At 42.9% G+C, this 21,765-nt stretch overlaps 1 protein-coding gene across 1 annotated transcript; it reads left to right on the plus strand.

Annotated features, from left to right (window-relative positions):
• Positions 1-84: 84 nt before the first annotated feature.
• LOC132487018 (ATP synthase subunit beta, mitochondrial-like) lies at positions 85-13,635 on the plus strand. The gene is made up of 3 exons (XM_060094576.1): positions 85-160; positions 2,459-2,646; positions 12,043-13,635. The coding sequence occupies exons 1-3, from the start codon at positions 85-87 to the stop codon at positions 13,633-13,635; spliced, it is 1,857 nt and encodes a 618-aa protein (XP_059950559.1).
• The last annotated feature ends 8,130 nt before the right edge of the window (positions 13,636-21,765 follow it).

Genomic DNA, 21,765 nt, shown 5'->3' on the forward strand with positions numbered 1-21,765 from the left:
TGGCTGACCCACCAGGGTTAGGCGGTGGGGGAGCTGCTCTCTGCACAACATCACCCCCCACTCCTGAGCAAGCACCAGGGCATTATGTTCCTGCCCGGTGCCCGCAGCCTGGGGGCTGAGCCACGTCCTCACCCCGTCTATGCCCTCTACACCCAGGCCTGTATCCAGTGGGAAAACCCAGGCTCTGAGCACAGACTACCTGAAGCCTCAGTCAGCTCGGGCCACCAAAACAAAGACCACAGACGGGGGGACTTAAACACAGACATTTATTTTAGAGTTCTAGGGGCTGCCAGTTCGACATGATGGTATTGGCAGGTTCCATGTCAGCTAACAGACTTTCTTTCTGGTAAACAGATGGCACATTCTCTCTGTGCCCCAACTTGGTGGAGAGAGTGAGCTCTGACGTCTCTTCCTCTTCTCATAAGGGCAATAATCCCACCATGGGGGCCAACCCCATGACTTCATCCAACCCCATTCATCATCCCCTCCATCACCCTCCCTGTCCTGTGGTCCACCTCCATGCCTCAGCTGCTCTTAGGACCAGCCCGACTCCACTCTGCTTGCAGACAGATCCCTGGTCACCAGCTACAGCCAATGGACCTACACATCACTGTGCACTTGAAAGATGTCAGCTCTCCTGGGTGTTCTCCATCTCTGCAAAGGAGGTGCCTAGTGCCCAACTGATGTATTTTTCAACAATCCACATACTTGCTGCACCCCATGGAAACTGCACTGTCCACCCTCATCATCCTTGGCAGGGAGAGTGGATAACATCACCCACCAGGTCATCTTGGACTATGAGTCACCCACCTGTCAATCTGGGGGATCACAGGCTTCAAGGGTCCTGGGCCCTATCTATCTTCTCTACCTGGCCTGAGACCCTTGTGCTAACATTCCCATGAGTAGAGTAAATGCAAAACCAAGTGGGTCCCCCAGGGTGTCTCAAATGTTATCATGTACAAGTCCTGTGTGATCATGTCAAAAGTCTGTTGTTCCAGTGCAATTGTGAAGATGAAGTTGTATATTCTGGGGGGAAAGAGGGTTTTATTTCCCTTCTGAATGTTTTAAATGCTTGACCAGCTTGTGAATAACACAGAGGAAGGAAATGCAAACTCCCATATGGAAAACAAACACACAATAACACTTGGCAGTGTTTCATATCAAAAGTTTATTGGATCTTCCCCAAAATGGTGTTTTTTTAAAATTTTACTGCAGAGAGACCTGAGGTTCAGAGAAGTTAGAATGCTTTGATTATGTTTATACAAATGACAGTGCTTAACCAAGTTTTTCCTGAGAATAGCTGACAAACAGCCTGTAAGACCAGGGAGATGTAACAACTCAATGTATCACCACAGCCTGCATAACATCCTGGAACAAAAAGGGGACATTAGGGCTTCCCTGGTGGCGCAGTGGTTGAGAGTCCACCTGCCGATGCAGGGAACATGGGTTCGTGCCCCAGTCCAGGAAGATCCCACATGCCGCGGAGCGGCTGGGCCCGTGAGCCATGGCCGCTGAGCCTGCGCGTCTGGAGCTTGTGCTCCGCAAGGGGAGAGGCCACAACAGTGAGAGGCCCGCGTACCGCCAAGAAAAAAGGGGGGGGGGACATTAATGGGAAAGCTGGTGAAATCCAAATAAAGTCTGGAGTTTGGTTTTGAAAAAATGTGTAAATGGTTAAAAATTCCTTGGCGGGGGGCTGGAGGCGGGTGCAAAAGCAAAAAGTTTGAAGAGAGATGACCAGGTGAAAATTCTGCACGTATGTAGGTAGATAAGGGTATTTAAATCAAACTGTTGCTTTTAGTGGAGAAACTTTGGAAAGAACTTAATGCCCACCTATATTATAATGGATAAAGAAATGATTGTGTCATTGGGCAATGTGTGCTACACATCAGTTTAAAAAATGAACTGGAATTGTATCCACAGGGCTAACTCTAAAAAACATAATGTCAGTAAATAAATTAAGTAATCAAATGAAAAAAAAACCAATCCAAAGTCAAGAGCTCGCATTTCCCCGAGCCTCTGTTGGTTCCTGGTGTGCCCACCACCTCCCTTTGGCCACAAGAGGCTAAACGTGCAGCTGGAAGCTGAGGGAGGGGGAGGAGGGGCAGGTGGAGGGTCAGAGAGGAGCTGAGACCAGAGCTAAGCAGGGGAGAAGAATGTGCCAGAAACACAAGGGAGGGAGGCCCTGCCAGGCAGGACAGCCTAGGTGAGGATCGCAGGACCTGCAGAGACCTCCTGGGGCCTTCGTCTGTCCACAGGACCTTTGGGACCCTGAGCTCAGAAGTGCAGACCCCGGAAACAGCTCCAGGATGTCCTCCCCATGGCAGGACTAGAAAGGGGCCCGGGGTTGAGGGGCCAGGAGGAAGAGAGGAACCCAAGGGATATCCTGGGCTGACTGGTGACCACCAGCTATGCAGACCGGCAGCAGGAGAGGCTAGCGACCAGGCCTGGCTCTGCACAGGTGATAGCCTCGCTCATCAGGTGGAAGTGGGGGGCAGCAATAAGAGGGAGCTGGCTCTGGGCATACTGGGCTGGACAGGCCTCTGGGAGAAGGCGTCGTGGGCCCCCGGGGACAAGGAGAGCTGGCACTGTGAGAGGCAAGGCCAGAGCTCCAGGGGCACTCACATCCAGAGGAGAGAGACCAAAGGGGTGAGAGGCTTATCAGCACCCCATTTGTCTTCCCATCCACATGGTGGACTGTCACCTTTTGGATCTGAGTGCACACCCCATGCCAAGGCTGGAATTGTCCTGGTCCCCACCTGGGGACCTCGTTCCAGGATGTGTGCCAGTCACCTCCAGGCCTGAGCTTAGTGTCCCTGCCAGGACCACAGTGAGCCCCAAGATAAGGTACTGCTTTCTCCAGTCCAAGGACCCCAACTGCCCAGGGGCCAGGCCCATGGCAAGGCGGCTACAAAACCCAAGAGACAAGACAAGTGCCATTGAAAGGAGGTTATCGCAAAATTGCACCGTGTGCAGTGCAAGAAATGGTGAGGCCCAAACTTGGTTTCAAGAAAATGCTACACAAGAGACCACAGTTATTTGGAAGGTGAAGCACGTGATTTCCTCAGCAACAGTCACAAAAGTTTGTCTCAGTGATTTGATAGCTTTCCAAGATGTTAGGAGAACTGACAGCAAAGAAAACAATAAAATGAATCATGCTTGACATCATGGTCGGTGTAGGTAAGACTGGCTTTTAGTGGAGAAGCCTCGAGAATCACCAGGGAGTAAATACGTGCCCAGGGCAGGAACGGAGCCCACCATCACCCACGTTCCAAGTTCAGAAACCACAAAAGGACTGAGAAAAACATCCAGAAAACTCTTGGAAAATTGATAACTGTGTTTATCACTAGAAGTGGGGGAGTTTTAACTTGACGTACTTGTATATTATTTAAAACTGGACACCAAGCAAGACAAAGAAGTGAAAGACAGGGCTTCCCTGGCAGTCTAGTGGTTAAGACTCTGCACTTCCACAGCAGGGGGCAGGGCTCGATCCCTGGTCGGGGAACTAAGACCCCACATGCTGTGCAGTGTGGCAAAAAAAAAAGAAGTGAAAGACAAAAATGAGTTCCAGGAAACTGAGTGGCTGTGGGAGCTCCCTGGGTGCGGGTCTCCTCACCCACCCCTTCCTGACAGCCCCCCAACAAAGGTGACCCAAGAGTGAAGCAGAGTAGACACTCCACCAAGACCACGTAAGAGACAGAGTCCAGCTGTCCCAGGGGGTGGGAAATGCAGATTCTAAATAAAGCTTTCTGTAAAGTGACGCTGCAATGTTTTAATGGAAACACCAGCCTTCATTTCAACTAGCTTTAATACAGATATCCCACTTCAAAGTAAACTTTCTCCAGTAATATTTCAGGATCAAAATAAAATCTATTTGGAGCAAATAAAGTTGATTCCGCCCCCAGTAAAGTACTGACAATAGACACCAGACACGATAGATTGATAGTAAAGGCTTGATAGACATATAGTAAAGTATCGACAATAGATACTTCAAAAACTAAAATCATTTCCCTTATGTAAACAACCTAATTCAGTTGTTGAAATGAGAACCTTATTCACAATGTTTTAATGTGTGCTAAACTGCACCATAAAGATAAGAAGATCTCTGTCTTTTTCTGTATGTTGCCCTGGTCTGCTCCTCTCTGTAGTGATACACATCAGACTACTTTGTAACGTTCATACAACAACAATAAAATGTTATTACGGTGGAAAAGATCTCTGATTCCAATCCTCTCATTCTCCTAAACATAGTTCAAAACTGGGTTATCCTTTTTGTTTCCATTTCAAGACCGAAGTTTGGAGCCTCCTCATTTTTATTTTTGGACACCAATTTTTTTAAAAAAATCATCATTACAAACTTAGGCTGATTAATGCCAGAATTAAGAAATCTAAAGGAAATTCTACTTTCTCAAACAAAGTAAATTGTTTGGAAAATTACCAAATGAAATACAAGCTCACTTCTGTCACTGTAAGATTGAATTGTAGGTGTTTGTAACAATGAAGGCTCCATGCCCATCAGGCAAAACAGAGGCCACATCATTCAAATGCTTACATCCGGTCTACATCTGGGTACTTCTGGCCGAGGTTTAGAAGAAAAATGACACAATGCAGGGGTTATTCTGTGGTCAGAATTCTGCAAAGTTTTTATATGAAATGAAAGACAGGGACAGATGTGGAACAGACACTCGAAGGCAGAGGCGCTGGGGACCCTTATGCCCCAGGACAGACCCTCCTTAAGGAAGTGCACCTTGATTTTGTACCTGCTTCTCAGGTTTAGGCTATAAGCTCTTTTGCCCCACCAAGGCAATTAACACACATCTCTCAACACCAGTTATATACTGTCTTAGCTGAAGACATTGGCAAAGGCCTTTTAAAATCATGCATATTTTCTGAATGCAGTCTTATATGTTTATCTCTAGCATATCACAAGTGTGCAGGAAAAGTGTTGGCTTAATTTCAAAATCCTATCTGAGCCAAACCCAAAGAAAGCAAAGTCACAGCCTCAGCCTCCCTCCTAAGATAGTCTGGTGGCCTCATGAGTGGACAAAGGGGCCTTCACCTGCAGGGGGGCCTGACCTTCAGTCTCACCCCAAAGGCTGTCCCTCCCATAGGGAGTCAGCTGTGCCCACTCCCATTCAAACAGGTGTGTGTTTGGGACGAGCAATTTAGTGCCTTTCTTCATTGGCAACCCAGGCAGGAACAAATTTAGAGATCCTTTTATTCCAGAAGGAATCTGAGAGGGCTCTGAGCCCACAGTGCAGACCTAATGGACTCTCAGAGGGGGCTGGTTTTAGACTAAATGTTGTTCCATCAATTAGGGGCAGCACAGCATGACACTGGGAGATAAACCAGCTGCCACAGACTAAATATTTGTGTCCCCCCAAAATTCATATGCTGAAATCTAACCCCCAGTGTGTTGATATTAGGAGGTGAGGCTTTGGGGAGGTGATTAGGTTATGAGGGTGGAGCCCTCAGGAATGCGATTAGTGTCCTTATGAAAGAGACCCCAGAGAGCTCCCTTGCCCCTTCCACCACAGGAGGACATAGTAAGAGGTTGACCGCCTATAAACCAGGAAGCAAGCTCTCACGAGACACCAAAACTGCCAGGACTTTGATCTCAGACTTCCAGCCTCCAGAACTGTGAGGAATATATGTCTGTTGTTTATAAGCCACCCAGGCTATGGTATTTGGCTATAGCAACCCAAAATAAGACACCAACTACAGAAGCAGTTATTGGAAAGGCGACACCTGCATGCTCAAAATTGTAGTTTTCACATCCTCATGACAAAGAATTTCATTAAAAGATTTTTAATGGATTAAACAACTTTAATTTGGTAGACTCAGAGGCAATTGCTGAATCTTACTGAGAACCAAGTCTGCACACCACCAAGCCTCATCAGAGAGTTCACGGTCAGGTACTGGGCAGCTGGGTAGCTAAAACAGTTCAGGGTCTGTGGCATAATGCGACATATATATCTGGTCTTTGTCCCTGGATCCTGACACTGAGCTCCTATAGCCCTTGGAATTTCCCAGGTGATAAGACTGTCTTTTGTTCTAATGAGGTGACTCTTGGTGGGCTCCTGGATGGTTCCTGGATGGAGGCTGGTCACCAGAAAAATCAAGCTCTGATTAGAAGCTTGAAATCTTCAACCCCACTCCACCCCCATTCTCTAGAGAAGAAAGAGAGGCTGGAAATGGAGTTAATAATTGATCACGCCTCCTTTGATCTCCTTTATTATATAATAAACCTGTAAAAATACATAAGTGTTTCCTGAGTTCTGTGAACCATTCTAGCAAATGACTGAACCTGAGAAGGGGTTTGTGGGAACCCTGATGTATAGCCAGTAGGTCAGAAGTGTGGGTGGCTCTGGACTTGCGATTGGCATCTGAAAAGAGGGGTGGCCTTGTGGGACTGAGCCCTTGTGGGGTCTGATGCTATCTCCAGGTAGTTAGTGTCAGAATTGAGTCAAATTGTTGGACACCCAGCTCGTATCCACTGAGAATGGGAGAATGGGTTGTAGTTGTTGGAAAACACCCCTGGATCCATCTACTTCTAAAATCTTAAGGGGCATTGTAATAGTAACAAGAAAACTTTACTGAGGATACACTTATTTAACACATGTGAAAAAATAATACCATAAAGTTACACGTATTGATCATGTTACTTGCACACCCACAGCCATCCTTTATATCCATTTAAAAATTCAAGTTAGTATTTCAAGCTTTGATTCTGTTAACATCTGATAAAATGCTTCATACAATGGAATATTGTAAATGTTGAACATTTGAAATGGTTTTTTGCTTGCAAAATATTAGTCACCTGCAGAAATTACCTAGTGCGAAAAGGCTCTACCTCTCCCTAGGACCTCATGTCTCTGGAAGAATTCTTCTTGTGCCCTTTAAAAGATTTTGTAACCAAGACTAAAGAACCATCACATATTTTTGCAAATAATGCTGGGAGGTGCATCGGCATCCACAGCTATGTTGAATGTCCATCCAATGTTGGAATGAGGCTGGTATTTCTCCAAAACAAGTCTACAAAGCCTTGTGGGGTTTCATAGAGAGAAGGCTCCTTTGTCATCTCTCATTTCTTACCCCATGATATTCACATCAATGCAAAACAATCCAATCGTCAGGTGGCTGGGGTTTTAAGCCTCTTCCAACACCTTCAGGTTTGAGAACCACAGGCATCAGCCTTAGTTCAGAAACAAGGTTGAGATGGTCCACTTCTCGGATAGCAGCATGACAAGCTCTGCAGACCCACTCCACAGCAAAACACGTATAACTGGTGAACACTAATAATAATAATAAAATTATAATCTCAGAAAATTGTCCTCAGTGCACACAGCAAAAGAAGAGATGTTGATTCAAGAAAATCTACTAAAACTTGGTAAGAATGATAAGAGTCTGAGGTGATTTACCCAAACGCCCCCCAGTTCTGCTTGATAGAACTCCACCTGGGGTGGGTATGGCCAAGAAGATGGGGGTCCCTCTCCCTTCAGCTCCTGATCAGGGGGTATGGCGTCTTACCAAGGGGGCAGGCCATCAGCATTTCTCATTCCCTCCAGCTCCAAAGTTGAAGCAGCTAAATTCCTGGTGAGTGTGGCTGAGAGTTTGGGGGCACCCTTTCTCTATGCAGTGCCTACTCACTGAATGGAGGCATGGTAGACTGAACATTATGGGGGTCCTGATTATCCCTACCCCAAATCACTCATAGAGCAGAGGTTCCACACCAGGAGAAGCAAATCAATAAGACCAGAGGCTGCCGCTGACAAGAGCATTGGCTCAGAGATTCTTCCCAGAGGAAAGGCAGTTCACAGAGGGCTCCAAAGCTTTCCACAAAGGAACTGACCTCATTTGAAAGAGAGTTCAGGAATGTTCAAGCCTCAGGGTGCTCTTGAAAACAGTAGCTCCTCTTAATTAAGAGAAAAAAGCTAAACCAAGCCAGTTCACCAGAGAGAACCATGGAAAGAGATAGCTAAGAAGAACCTCCTGGGGTAAGAACAAACCTCAGAGACTGGCCTTAAAACTGAACACAGACCTACTTGAGAATGGACTTGAGGATATGGGGAGGGGGAAGGGCAAGCTGTGACAAAGCGAAAGAGAGGCATGGACATATATACACTACCAAACGTAGGGTAGATAGATAGTGGGAAGCAGCCGCAGAGCACAGGGAGATCAGCTCGGTGCTTTGTGACCGCCTGGAGGGGAGGGATGGGGAGGGTGGGAGGGAGGGAGATGCATGAGGGAGGGGATGTGGGAACAGATGTATATGTATGACTGATTCACTTTGTTATAAAGCAGAAACTAATAAAAAAAATAGAAAAAAAAATAAATGTATTATCTCTGACTCTCAAAAAAAATAAAATAAAAATAAAAGGGCATTTTGTTATACAAAAAAAAAAAACAAAAAAAAAACAAAAACTGAACACTAGCCAGAAGACTGTGCAGCAGTTTACGGGCATTGTTGAAAACAGCAGACCAGTCAGCCAGCGATTAGTGGAGCCCAACAGCTGGGTGTGATATCAACGGAAACAGCTTACTGGAGGGATCAGGAAAGAGATGGTCAGAGAGCCCTCTGAAAACCCCTGCATCCCAGGGCGACTTTGCTTATGCTTAAATTGCACCCTCTGAGGAGTGACACCAAAGGCTTCACACTGCTGTATCACTAAGCAAATAAATAGGCAAACAGCTGCAAAAACAAGCCCAGAGAAAAAGTAGGGGAATCAGTATCCATAGTTACCAAAATATATTACCTAAAATATCTGGCTTTCAACGAAAAAATTATGAGATATGCAAAGAACAGCAAAGTGACCCATACGCAGGGAAAAGCAACAGACAACAGAAACTGTGAGAGGGACCAGATGTTGTACTTAACAAACAAAGTTTCACAGCAGCTATCATAACTATTCAAAGAACTTAAGGAAGCCATGCTGAAAGAAGTAAAGGAAGGTTTCATGATGATGTCTCATTAAATAGAGAACAGCAGTAAAAAGATAGAAATTATAAAATGAAACACACACTAGAGGGGTCCAATGGTAGATGTCAATGACAGAAGAAAGAATCCATGAACCTGAAGATAGGGACTGATTGAGATCATGCAAGATGAAGAAAAGTAGACAATCTTAGAGAAATGTGGGACACCATTAAGTGCACTAATATATGCACAATAAAAACAACTCACCACACACAAGAGAAGCCCAATATGATTAACAGCTTATTTCTCATCAGAAACCGTGACTGCTACAAGGCAGTGGAGATTGGTAGCAAAGAACGGACTTCCTGGGTAAATCATTCTCTGCCGCCAAAACAGCGTATCAAACAAAACAGGATCTTAAAAAATGCCAGGTCAGAACATTAAAGTAAATACAACATGCTTGAAATTATGTTACTATTATTCAAATTAGTAACTATCATTAAAATTGATTTCAAATCCTGGGCAACACTTTAGGCCACCTGCTGGGGGAATTGTAATGCTATTGGTTAAATTCTAGAAATTCTCTCGTCAGTCCTGGAGGTGTTTTCACAGTGTTCAAGAGGAATTCAGTTGTGATGACTAACTTGGGTGAAAGTCCAAAAATGATCCTGTAATTTGAGAGTTTCAGGAAGCAACACTGATATAAGAATTTAAACAATTTAGGGACTTCCCTGGTGGCGCAGTGGTTAAATCCACGTGCCAACGCAGGGGACAGGGGTTCAAGACCTGGTCCAGGAAGATCCCACATGCTGAGGAGCAACTAAGCCCACACACCACAACTACGAAGCCTGTGCTCTAGAGCCCGCGAGCCACAACTACTGAAACCCACGTGCCTAAAGCCCATGCTCCGCAACAAGAGAAGCCACTGCAATGAGAAGCCCGCACGCTGCAACGAAGAGTAGACCCCGCTCGCTGCAACTACAGAAAGCCCACGCACAGCAACAGAGACCCAACACAGACAATAAATAAATAAATATAAATAAATAAATTTATTTTTTTTAAAAAGAATTTAAACAATTTAAAGTAACACAAGGATTTTAATAATATATCCTGTATCCACTAAAATAAATGCCAGGGAATGTATATGAAAAACATTTTTTTGTCCCAAAAGTATTTGCCAAACCTTTGAAAAGGCTTGTGGAAGATCTTTTTGACGTGTCCAAGGAAAATGAACTTCTGGGTGCCCTTGTACTGGTGTCAGCAGTACAGTTGTGAGCTCTCCCTCCCCCTCTCATGGTTTAAAATTAGAGCCCATGGGGCCTGGGAGTCACCATGGAACTGCCTCCTGCCCCCAACAGCTGCCTTCCCTCCCTGCAAATGCTAATATTAGGGCTGCACAAATTCCTAGAGTAGAAATTAAGGGCCACAATTAACTGGGTGACTTAACTTGGCAATCTTGCCCTTTTATCATGGTTAGAAACTGGACCTTTTCACAGCCATGGCTTTGCTACAAAGTCACTCAGTTTCTTCAGCTCAACCCCCATATCTTTGGCCTCTCCAAAGAGCTTCAAGACTCCAACTTATTTTCTCCTGGGCATTACATTCTGGGCATCAGTTCATACAACATCCTTGTCATCTCGGCCCAGGGCTGTGCTGGACATGCTCTGGACAAAGTCATTTCTAGGACATACCACAAAGCTGTTCCAGGGCCTCCATGTGGTCACTGTTGGACTTTCAATGGCCAGAGCCAAGGATAGCACATATAAAAGGGTCACAAGAACAGAGAAAGCTGTCCAAGCAAGAAACAGACCCTATTTTTCTAACCACTGACTCTTGGATGTGAGAGCTCAATCAGGAAGCTGTAGTAATCAAGACAAGACAGTGGCTCAAGAATAGAATAGAAGAAAAGAGAAGAATAGAGAGCCTGGAAACTGGCCTGCACACATTCAGACACTGAGATGTCCCTACAGAGGACTGGGAAGAATTTTCTAGACAACCAGCTCTCCTCTGAAAAAAATGAAAGCGAGATCACTACTTTGCACCTATCATGGGATGAATGGTATCCCCAGAAAAAGATATGTCAAAGTCCTTACCCCCAGAATCTGTGCATGGGAGCTATTTAGAGGTAGAGCCTTTGCAGATGCAATCAAATCAAGAAGTCATTAGGATGGGCCCCAATGCAATAACTAGTATCCTTATAAGGGGAAATGTAGACACAGGGGCAAACATGAGCTGAGGGAAGATGATGTAGGAACACAAAGGAAGAAGCCCTTGTGAAGACAAAGGCAGAGATTGTAGTGATACAGTCACAAGTCCAGACCTCCTGGGGCACCAGGAGCTGAAAGAGGCAGAAAGGATCCTTCCCTAGAGCCTCTGGAGGGAGACTGACCCACTGACACTTTGATTTTGTACTTCGGTAGGAGAATAAATTTCTGGTGTTTTAAAGCCACCCAATTTGTGGTAATTTATTATAGCAGCCCTAGGAAAGTAATATAGTGTCATACACAAAATTCAAGTGGATTAAACATGGAATTACCATATGACCCTTTAATTCCATTCCTAGGTATGCACTCAAGAAAACTGAAGCATGTCCACACAAAAACTTTCAGAGCAACTATTCACGACAGCCAAAAAGTGGGAAAAACCCAAATGTCCATTAACTGATTAACTGATGAATGAATAAACAAAATGTGCTCTATCCTTACAATTGAATATTATTCAGTCGTAAAAAGGAATAAAATACTGAAACATGTATAATGTGGATTAATTTTGAAAACATTATGCTCAGTTAGAGAAGGCAGACACAAAAGGCCATATACTATATGATTCCTTCATATGAAATGTTCAGAACAGGCAAATCTAGAGACAGAAAGTAGATTAGTGGTTACCAGGGTCTGGGGGAGGAGAATGGGGAGTGACTGCTTAATGGGTATAGAGTTTCCTTTTGAGGTGATGAAAATGTTTTGAATCTACATAAAGCTGATGGTTGTACAACATTGTGAATGTACTAAATGCCTCTAAATTGTATACTTTAAAATGGCTAACTTTATGTTATACGAATCTTACTTCAATTAAAAACAATCAAGCTGAAATGAATTCAAAAACCTGACTAAAAGTCTCCACCCCAGCTCCACCACATTGGGACTTGTGGGTTGTGTGCCGCTGCTTCAGCCTCTGAGGGCTTCCGGGGACTCAGCCCTTCAGCGCCGCTACCCCAAGCCCAGCTCTTACTGTGGGCCGCTTCGGCAGCACTCCAGCCTGCCAGAGACTATGCTGCTCAAACTTATCCATCGCCAAAGGCAGGAGCCGCCACTGGGCGTGTCGTGGCGGTCATCGGTGCAGTGGTGGACGCCCAATTTGATGAGGGGCTGCCACCCATCCTAAATGTCCTAGAAGTGCAAGGCAGGGAAACCAGGCTGGTTTTGGAGGTGGCCCAGCATTTGGGTGAGAACACGGTAAGGACCATTGCCATGGATGGTACAGAAGGTTTGGTTAGAGGTCAGAAAGTCCTGGATTCGGGTGCACCAGTCAAAATTCTTGTTGGCCCTGAGACCTTGTGTAGAATCATGAACACCACTGGAGAACCTATTGATGAAAGAGGTCCCATCGAAACCAAACAATTTGCTGCTGTTCATGCTGAGGCTCCTGAATTCATGGGGATGAGTGCTGAGCAGGAAGTTCTCGCTACTGGTGTCAGGGTTGGGGATCTGCTACCTCCCTGTGCCCAGGGTGGCAAAATCGGGCTCTTTGGTGGTGCTGGAGTTGGCAAGACAGTACTGATCATGGAGTTAATCAACAATGTTGCAAAAGCCCATGGTGGTTGCTCTGTGTTTGCTGGTGTTGGTAAGAGGGCCCATGAGGGCAATGACTTATACCATGAAATGACTGAGTCTGGTGTTATCGACTTAAAAAATGCTACCTGCAAGGTCGCGCTGGTGGATGGTCAAATGAAGGAACCGCCTGGTGCTCAGGCCCGGGTAGCTCTGACTGGACTGATTGTAGCTGAATACTTCAGAGACCAAGAAGGTCAAGATGTATTGCTGCTTATTGATAACATCTTTTGCTTCACCCAGGCTGGCTCAGAGGTGTCTGCTTTATTGGGCAGAATTCCTTCTGCAGAGGGTTATCAGCCTACCCTGGCCACTGACATGGGTACCATGCAGGAAAGAATCACCACCACCAAAAAGGGATCTATCCCCTCTGTACAGGCTATCTACGTGCCTGCTGATGACTTGACTGACCCTGCCCCTGCCACTACCTTTGCCCATTTGGATACTACCACTGTGCTGTCCCGTGCTATTGCTGAACTGGGCAGATATCTAGCTGTGGATTCTCTGGACTCCACCTCTCACATCATGGATCCCACCATTGTTGGCAATGAGCATTATGATGTTGCCTGTGGGGTGCAAAAGATCCTACAGGACTACAAATCCCTCCAGGACATCATTGCCATCCTGGGTATGGATGAACTTTCTGAGGAAGACAAGTTAACTGTGTCCCATGCATGGAAAATACAGCGTTTCTTGTCTCAGCCATTCCAGGTGGCTGAGGTCTTTGCCAGTCATATGGGGAAGCTGGTACCCCTGAAGAAGGCCATCAAAGGATTCCAGCAGATTTTGGCAGGTGAATATGACCATCTCCCAGAACAGGACTTCTATATGGTGGAACCCATTGAAGGAGCTGTGGCAAAAGCTGATAAGCTGGCTGAGGAGCACTCGTGAGGAGGTCCTTTTGGCAAACTAAACACTCATCCTCTGTGCTGTCCCTCTCCTTGCCCCTAATCCAAAAATCAGCTTCCTTGGTAAGCCACATGAGAGCCTAGACTGAAGACATTGTGTTCCGTCTGAAGAGAATTTAAGGTTTACAATAAAATGTACATCCCTCAAAAAAAAGAACCAACACATGAGAATTCCTTGGCAGTCCAGTGGTTAAGACTTGGCGCTTTCACTGCTGGGGCCTGGGTTTGATCCCTGGTCAGGGTGTTAAGATCCCGCAAGCCGTGTGGCACAGCCAAAAAAAAAAAAAAAACCACAAAGTTTTTGAAGAAAATTGAGAACATATATATGCAAAAATTTCTTGAACAAAACATAAGACAACAGACATCCTAAAAGGCTTATTTTTATTATAAAATAATTATTTTGACTACATTCAAATTAATCATGGGGAATTCCCTGGCAATCTAGTGGTTAGGACTCCACACTTTCACTGCAGTGGCCTGGGTTCAATCCCTGATCAGGGAACTAAGATCCTGCAAGCCGTGCAGCGTGGCCAAAATAATAACAATAAAATAAAATTCATGATGGCTGCCCAAAAGAAGATACCAAAAACAAACTTCAGAAAGGATGCCTGCCACATGTGTGATTTGCAGGAATTCTTACACATGTGCGCTACAGTACAGATACAAGGATGGTCAAGGTGGTACATGGCAGCAAAGTATTGTCAGCAAACTCAATTGCCAGGGGGGAGAATCAAATAAATTGCAGGACATACCTGGCGAACGCAGGATGCAGTCATAGAAAGAATGCAAGAGGTCCTCACCCACTGACATGGGAAGACACCAGTATCAGGGTTCTCTAGAGAGACAAAACCAATACGCACATATATATGCATCTGAGTTGGCAAACTGGAGACCCAGGGGAGCCAATATTCCAGTCCAAGTCCAAGGACAGAAGACTGATGTCCAGCGCAAATAGTCAGACAAGAAGAGTTGCCTCTTCCTCCACCTGTTTGTTCTAGTCAGGCCTTCAAATGGTTGGATGAGGCCCACCCACACTGGGGAGGGCCATTTGCTTTATACAGTCCACCAATTCAAGGTTAACCTCATCCAGAAACACCCTCACAGGCACTCCCAGAATCATGTTGGGCCAAATGTTTGGGCTCCCTGTGGCCTACTCAAGTTGACACATGAAATTAGCCTTCACAACACATGTACCCAGTACAGAAATGTGAGTTGCAGGACATAGAGGACACAAGTCCATTTAAGCTTGGAAAATTACAACACAAAACACTGTGTGTGGGCACAAACATACAAATAAATCTATGTCTGTAAGTGCACAGAATTGTCTGAAAGTGAGCACAGATGGCTAAGTATGGAGACTTTCGGGAGGGTGGGAGGGAGGACACAGGCTTTTCACTCTATGTGCTTCTGTGCCATTAACTTGTATTCAACAGGCACGCATTCCATTTACAGTTAAAAAATAACAACAAGGTAAGTTTTAAAAGAGGAAAACAAAGCCAATGGGCTTTGCTCATGGAACTCCACAAGGGAGATCTTTCAGGAGATGCAGCCTTGGGCAGAGGGAGCCAAGTGTGACAAGGGGGGCCTGAACAGCAGAATCCTGGAGAACTCAGTCAGGAAGAGATGCTAGGAGGGCCAAAGCCGGGAGAAGACCCAGAGCTGCCTAAGTTGGTGTTTTGTGTCCTAACTCTGAGCAGTGTGGACAGCATGCAGCCTGGCTCATGAGAACAAAGAAAACCTGTAACAACAGGAGAAGCAGCAGCACCCCAAGTGTGCTGTGCAGGAGGCCGAGCCTGAGCAGGGCTGGGGTGAGGGGTAGGGTAAGAGCCATGGCCAGGCCAAGGTGAGGGCCACAATGAGGGCCAAGGTGAGGGCTAAGGTGAGGGCCACAGTGATGGCCAAGGTGAGGGCTATGATGAAGATCAAGGTGAAAGACAACTGATAGCTATGGTGAGGGTCACCAGGAAGGCCAAGGTGAAGGCCACAAGGCTGGTCCATCTGGGCTGATGGCAGAAGTAGCCTCATTGCAGTAGTGAGTGCTAGGCCTGGGGTTCAGGCATTCCCCTTCACCCTGCACTTTTCAACCTGCCTTCAGAGTTCTTTCTTTCAATGAAGTCTTAATCAGAGCTCAAATATAAAAAGCTTATCAGAGTAGAAATTTTATAGTGCCGTGGTTCTCATAGTGTGGTCCCACCAACTTGTGGGTCCCTGAAGCCCTTTCAAGACACCTAGCAGTACAGACAGTTTCATGTTGCCTCTTTCACTCTCACTCTCTCACCAGTGTGGCATTGTCCCAAGGCTGCAGGACTCCAGAGCAGAGAATTCAGCTGTCCTGTATGAAGCTGGGTATTAGAGAGATTTGCACACTAATAAATGCCACTCTTGTCTCTACATTTTGTTTTTTGTTGGTTTTAGAAAATACAGGGTTTTTTTCCATTAAAAATATGTTATTTATATTAACATATAATGGGCTTATTATTATTTTAAATGAATTAATAAACATTTAAAATTTTCTCAGTTTTGATATCAATAGATTTATCACACAGGAACTAAAGCTCTTTAAGGTCGGTGGGAAAGTTTTTAGGAGTTAAAATAATTCTGAGGCTGAAAAGCTCCCAGGAAATCCCTGATTGGTGCAGGACATAAGTCTAAAGCAACAGCACTAAACAAGAAAGAACAAAATGGTTTTGAGCAACAGAGGTCAAGACCCACAGTTCATAAAGTAATGGCTGTGGTGCGAGTGGGAGAAATAGACCCAGAGTTAACATATGTATGTGTGTGTATACATGCACACATGCATGTACATATTCTGGCCAAACAGAAAAGATTTGGGGGATGAATAAGAACAAGAAAAATCTAAATAATGCTTTTCATTAGAAACACACCTAAAACATAAGGATATTAAAAAGTTCAAAGAAAAAGAACAGAAAAATACAGAAAAGGCACATATTACCCAAAAGAAAATTGATGCAGCTATATTACCAGCAAACAAAATTGGCTTTGTGGGAAAATAGTAACTAAAGTTCAGAGGTCATTTGAAAAGGTTCAATTCAGCAGGCAGCCATAAACTTCAAAGGAAAGGCATAACATAGTTGATGTCCTCTGACCAGAATGTTAAAATTCAGCAAAAACAAAACAAAGACAAACTCCATTAATTTAGATATCATTTCTAAATAACTCAAGGGCTAAAAAAAATTGCAGTGGAAACTTTTAAATATTTAGAACTAAAACGTATCAAAAACATGGCCTGTCAAACCAATGGGATACTGTTGAGAAAGAAACAGCCTTAACAACTTAGAGTAGAAGAAAAGAAAGGCCAAAATCTAAAAGTTAATCATCTAATTTCAGAAGCTAGGAAAAGAATAATCAAACCAACACAGAGAACATATAAGGAATGAAAGAATAATGATAAGAACAGAAATTAATGAATAAAGAGTAAAGAGAAACCAGAGAGGATAAATAAAACTACATGTTGCTTCCTTGACAAACCTTTGTCAAGACTGACCAAGAAAAGGAGATGGCACAAATAGCCCATATTAGGAATGAAACGATGGTAGAATTACAAACACTGCACAGATTGAAAAGATAAGAAGATTCAAACTATATTACAAAGCTATAGTAATTGAAACAGCAATGGTACTGGCATTAAAAAAAAAAAAAAAGACATATAGACCAGTGGAACAGAATCAAGAGCCCAGAAGTAAACTCTCACATCTGCAGTCAACTAATCTTTGACAAGAGCATCAAAAACACACAATAGAGAAAGGGCAGTTTCTTCAATAAATGTGGTTGAGAAAACTGGACATCCACATGCAAAAGAATGAAAATGAACCACTGTCTTACATCATACAAAATAATTACCACAAAATGGATTAAAGGCATAAATGTAAGACCTGAAACCAAAAAACTCCTAGAAGAAAGCATAGGAAAATTTCTCCTTGGTCTTAGGAAGGATTTTTTGAGTGACAACTAAAGCACAAACAACAAAAGCAAAAACAAACAAGTGGGACTAGAAACTATATCAAACTAGAAACTGCTGTATAGCAAAGGAAACAATCAATAAACTGAAAAGACAACCTACAGAATGGGAGAAAATATTTATAAACCATATATCTGATAAGGGGTTAATATCCAAAATATATAATGAATTCACAACTCAATAGCAAAAAACCACAAACAGTCTGATTAAAAACTGGCAAAGGACTTGAAGACATGTTTCCAAAGAAGACATACCGATGGCCAACAGGCACATGAAAAGATGCTCAGCATCACTAATCATCACAAAAATATGAATCAAAACCACGAGATATCACCTCACACCTGTTAGAATGGCTACCATCTAACTACAAGAGATAACAAATATTGGTGAGGACGTGGAGAAAAGGGAACCCCTATGCACTGTTCATCAGAATGTAAATTGGTGCAGCACTGTAGAAAACAGTAGGGTGGACCCTCAAAAATTAAAAATAGAACTACCATATGATCCAGCACTTGACTACTGGGTATTTATCCAAAGGAAACAAAATTGATATCTCAAAGAGATATCTGCACCTCCATGTTCATTGCAGCATTATTCACAATAGCCAGGACATGGAAATGACCCAAGAGTCTACCGACTGATGAATGGATAAATAAATTTGGTATGTATATACAATGAAATACTATTCAGCCAAAAAGAAAGAAGGAAATCTCGCCATTTGTGACAAAATGAATGAAGCTGGAGGGCATCATGATACGTGAAATAAGTCAGAAAGAGAAAGACAAATATTGTATGGTATCACTTATATGTGGAATCTTAAAAAAAATTTTTTTTAAGTTGAGCTCATAGTAACAGAGAATAGAATGATGGTTGGTAGGCGTTGTGGGGATGGAGGAAAAGGGGAGATATTGGTTAAAGTGTACAAATGTTCAGTTATAAGATGTTTTTTAATGTACAGCATGATTTTTTTAAAAAATAGGATATTTTCGGGCTTCCCTGGTGGCACAGTGGTTAAGAATCCGCCTGCCAATGCAGGGGACATGGGTTCAAGCCCTGGTCCGGGAAAATCCCACATGCCGCAGAGCAACTAAGCCTGTGCGCCACAACTACTGAGCCTGAGCTCTAGAACCCACGAGCCACAGCTCCTGAAACCTGTGCACCTAGAGCCTGTGTTCCGCAACAAGAGAAGCCACCGCAATGAGAAGCCCGGGCACCACAATGAAGAGTAGTCCCTGCTCGCTGCAAGTAGAGAAAGCCCTCGTGCAGCAACAAAGACCTAATGCAGCCAAAAATAAAATAAATTAATTTAAAAAAAAATAGGATATTTTCCAAAACTTATTGGATTGTATACTTTAAATGGATGCAGTTTATTATATATCAACTATACCTTATTATAGATTATTTTTTAAAGCAGTATAATATTATGAACAATGTTATTACAACAATTTGAAAACTTAGATGTTATGGACAAATTCCTAGAAAACAAAATCATCATTTCAATTCATATCCCTCCAAAAATCAATAAACTTTAACAAACAGTCATGATTTTTTAAAAAACTTAGCAAACTATGACTTCCAGTTATAAGAACTATCTTAACCTGAAAAGGGACATCTACCAAAAAATCTCAGCAACAATCAGACCAAGTGGTAAAATCACAATGGCATCTCTCTTAAGATAAAAAAATCGGGTGTGGTACCACATCTCTACCCAACTCAATCCATCATAGAAAGACATGGAAAAAGGTAGAGGTGTAGGGATTGCAAGAAAGAAACAAAATTCTCGTTCACCTCAGATTATATGATTGTCTACAGAAAAAGCCCCAAACCACTTACAGAAAAGACTCATTTGCAAATTTATTTCTATACATCTGTGAACAAAAATTTACATAAATGCAGTTTCACAAGGATAACATTTGCAACACTATCAAAATTATTTTTAACAACACATGAATAAATTTAACGAAAGATATATAAGAACTTTAGGAAAATTATACAACTGTTGTGAAAGACATCAAAGTAGGCCTAAACAAATGGAGAGACACATGATGTTCATGGATTTGAAAATTCAATAACACTAAGATGGCAGTTTCCCCAACTTGACCTACAAATTTAATGCAATGTTGAGCAAAATGCTATTGTGTGTGTGTGTGCACAAGTGTGTGTGAACAGATTGTAAACAATCTGACTCTAAAATTCACATAAATAATCAAAGAATAGCCAAGATGCTAGTAAAGTTGCAGGATGCAAAATTAACATACAGAAATGTGTTGTATTTCTATATACTAATAACAAACTATCTGAAAGAGAAATTAAGAACACAATTCCATGTACAATTGAACCAAAAAGAAAAAAATACCTGGAAATAAATTTAACCAACAAAGTGAAAGATCTGTACACTGAAAACAATAACACACTGATGAAAAAAAATTGAAGAAGACACAAATAAATGGAAAGATAGTCCATGCTCACGGGTTGGACAAAATAATATTATTAAAATATCCATACCCAAAGCAATCTATAGATTCAATGCAATCCCTATTTTTTTTAAAATCCAATGGAGTTTTTCACAGAAACAGAACAAACAGTCCTAAAATTCATATGGAACCCAAAAGACACCAAATAGCCAAAGCAATCTTTGAGAAAGAAGATCAAAGCTGGAGGCATCACACTCCCTGATTTCAAACTATAGTAAAAGCTATAGTAATCAAAACAGTAGGATAAAGTCATAAAAACAGACACATAGATCAATGGAACTGTGTAGAGAGCCCAGGAATAATTAATTTCTGACAAAGAAGCTGAGAATATACATGGGGAAAGGACAGTCTCTTTAGTAAATGGTGTTAGGAAAACTGGACATGCAAAAGAATAAAACTGGACCACTGTCTTACACCATATGCAGAAATTTACTCAAAATGGATTAAAGACATAAATATAAGACCTGAAACTCTTAGAATAAGACATAGGCAGGGGCCTCCCTGGTGGCGCAGTGGTTGAGAGTCCGCCTGCCGATGCAGGGGATACGGGTTCGTGCCCCGATCTGGGAGGATCCCATATGCCGCGGAGCGGCTGGGCCCGTGGGCCATGGCTGCTGGGCCTGCGCGTCCGGAGCCTGTGCTCCGCAACGGGAGAGGCCACAACAGTGAGAGGCCCGCATACCGCAAAAAAAGAAAAAAAAAAAAAAAAGACATAGGCAGTAAGCTCCTTGACACTGGATTTAGCAATGATTTTTTGGATTTGACACCAAAAACAAAGGCAACAAAAGCAAGAATAGACAAGTGGGACAACATTGAACTAAAAAGCTTCTGCACAGCAAAGGAAACCATCAACAAAATGAAAAGGCAATCTGCTGATTGGGAGAAAATATTTGTAAAGCATATATCTGATAAGGGGTTAATATCCAAAATATATAAAGAACTCATACAATTCAATGGCAAAAACAAACAATCCAATTTAAAAGTGATCACAGGATCTAAATAGACATTTTTCCAAAGAAGACAGACAGACGACCAAAAAAAAAAAAACACATGAAAAGATGCTCAACATCATTAATCATTAGTGAAATACAATTCAAAACTACAGTGAGATATCACTTCTCACCTGTTAGAATGGCAATTATCAAAAAGACAAGAAATAACAAGTATTGGCAAAGATGTGGTGAAAAGAGAATCCTTGTGCGCTGTTGGTAAGAATGTAAATTTGTGCAATTGCTGTGGAAAACAGCATAGAGATTCCTCAAAACAATTAAAAATAGAACTACCATATGATCCAGCAATTCCACTTCTGGGTATTTATCTAAAGAAAATGAAAACTCTAACTCAAATATATATATGCACCCTCATGTTCACTGCAGCATTATTCACAATAGCCAAGGTATGGAAACAACCTAAGTGTCCATCAACTGATGAATGGATAAAGAAAATGTGGTATTTATATACAGTGGAATATTATTCAGCCATAAAAAGAAAGAAATTTTACTGTTTGCAACAACATGGATAGACCCTGAGAGCATTATGCTAAGTGAGATAAGTCAGGCAGAGAAAGACAAATACTGCATGATCTCACTTATATGTGGAATCTAATTTTTTTAAAAAAAAGCTCATAGATACAGAGAACAGACTGGGAGTTGCCAGAGGT

This window comes from Mesoplodon densirostris, chromosome 3 (assembly GCF_025265405.1).
Source record: "Mesoplodon densirostris isolate mMesDen1 chromosome 3, mMesDen1 primary haplotype, whole genome shotgun sequence".
In the NCBI taxonomy this organism is placed as follows: Eukaryota; Metazoa; Chordata; class Mammalia; order Artiodactyla; family Ziphiidae; genus Mesoplodon; species Mesoplodon densirostris.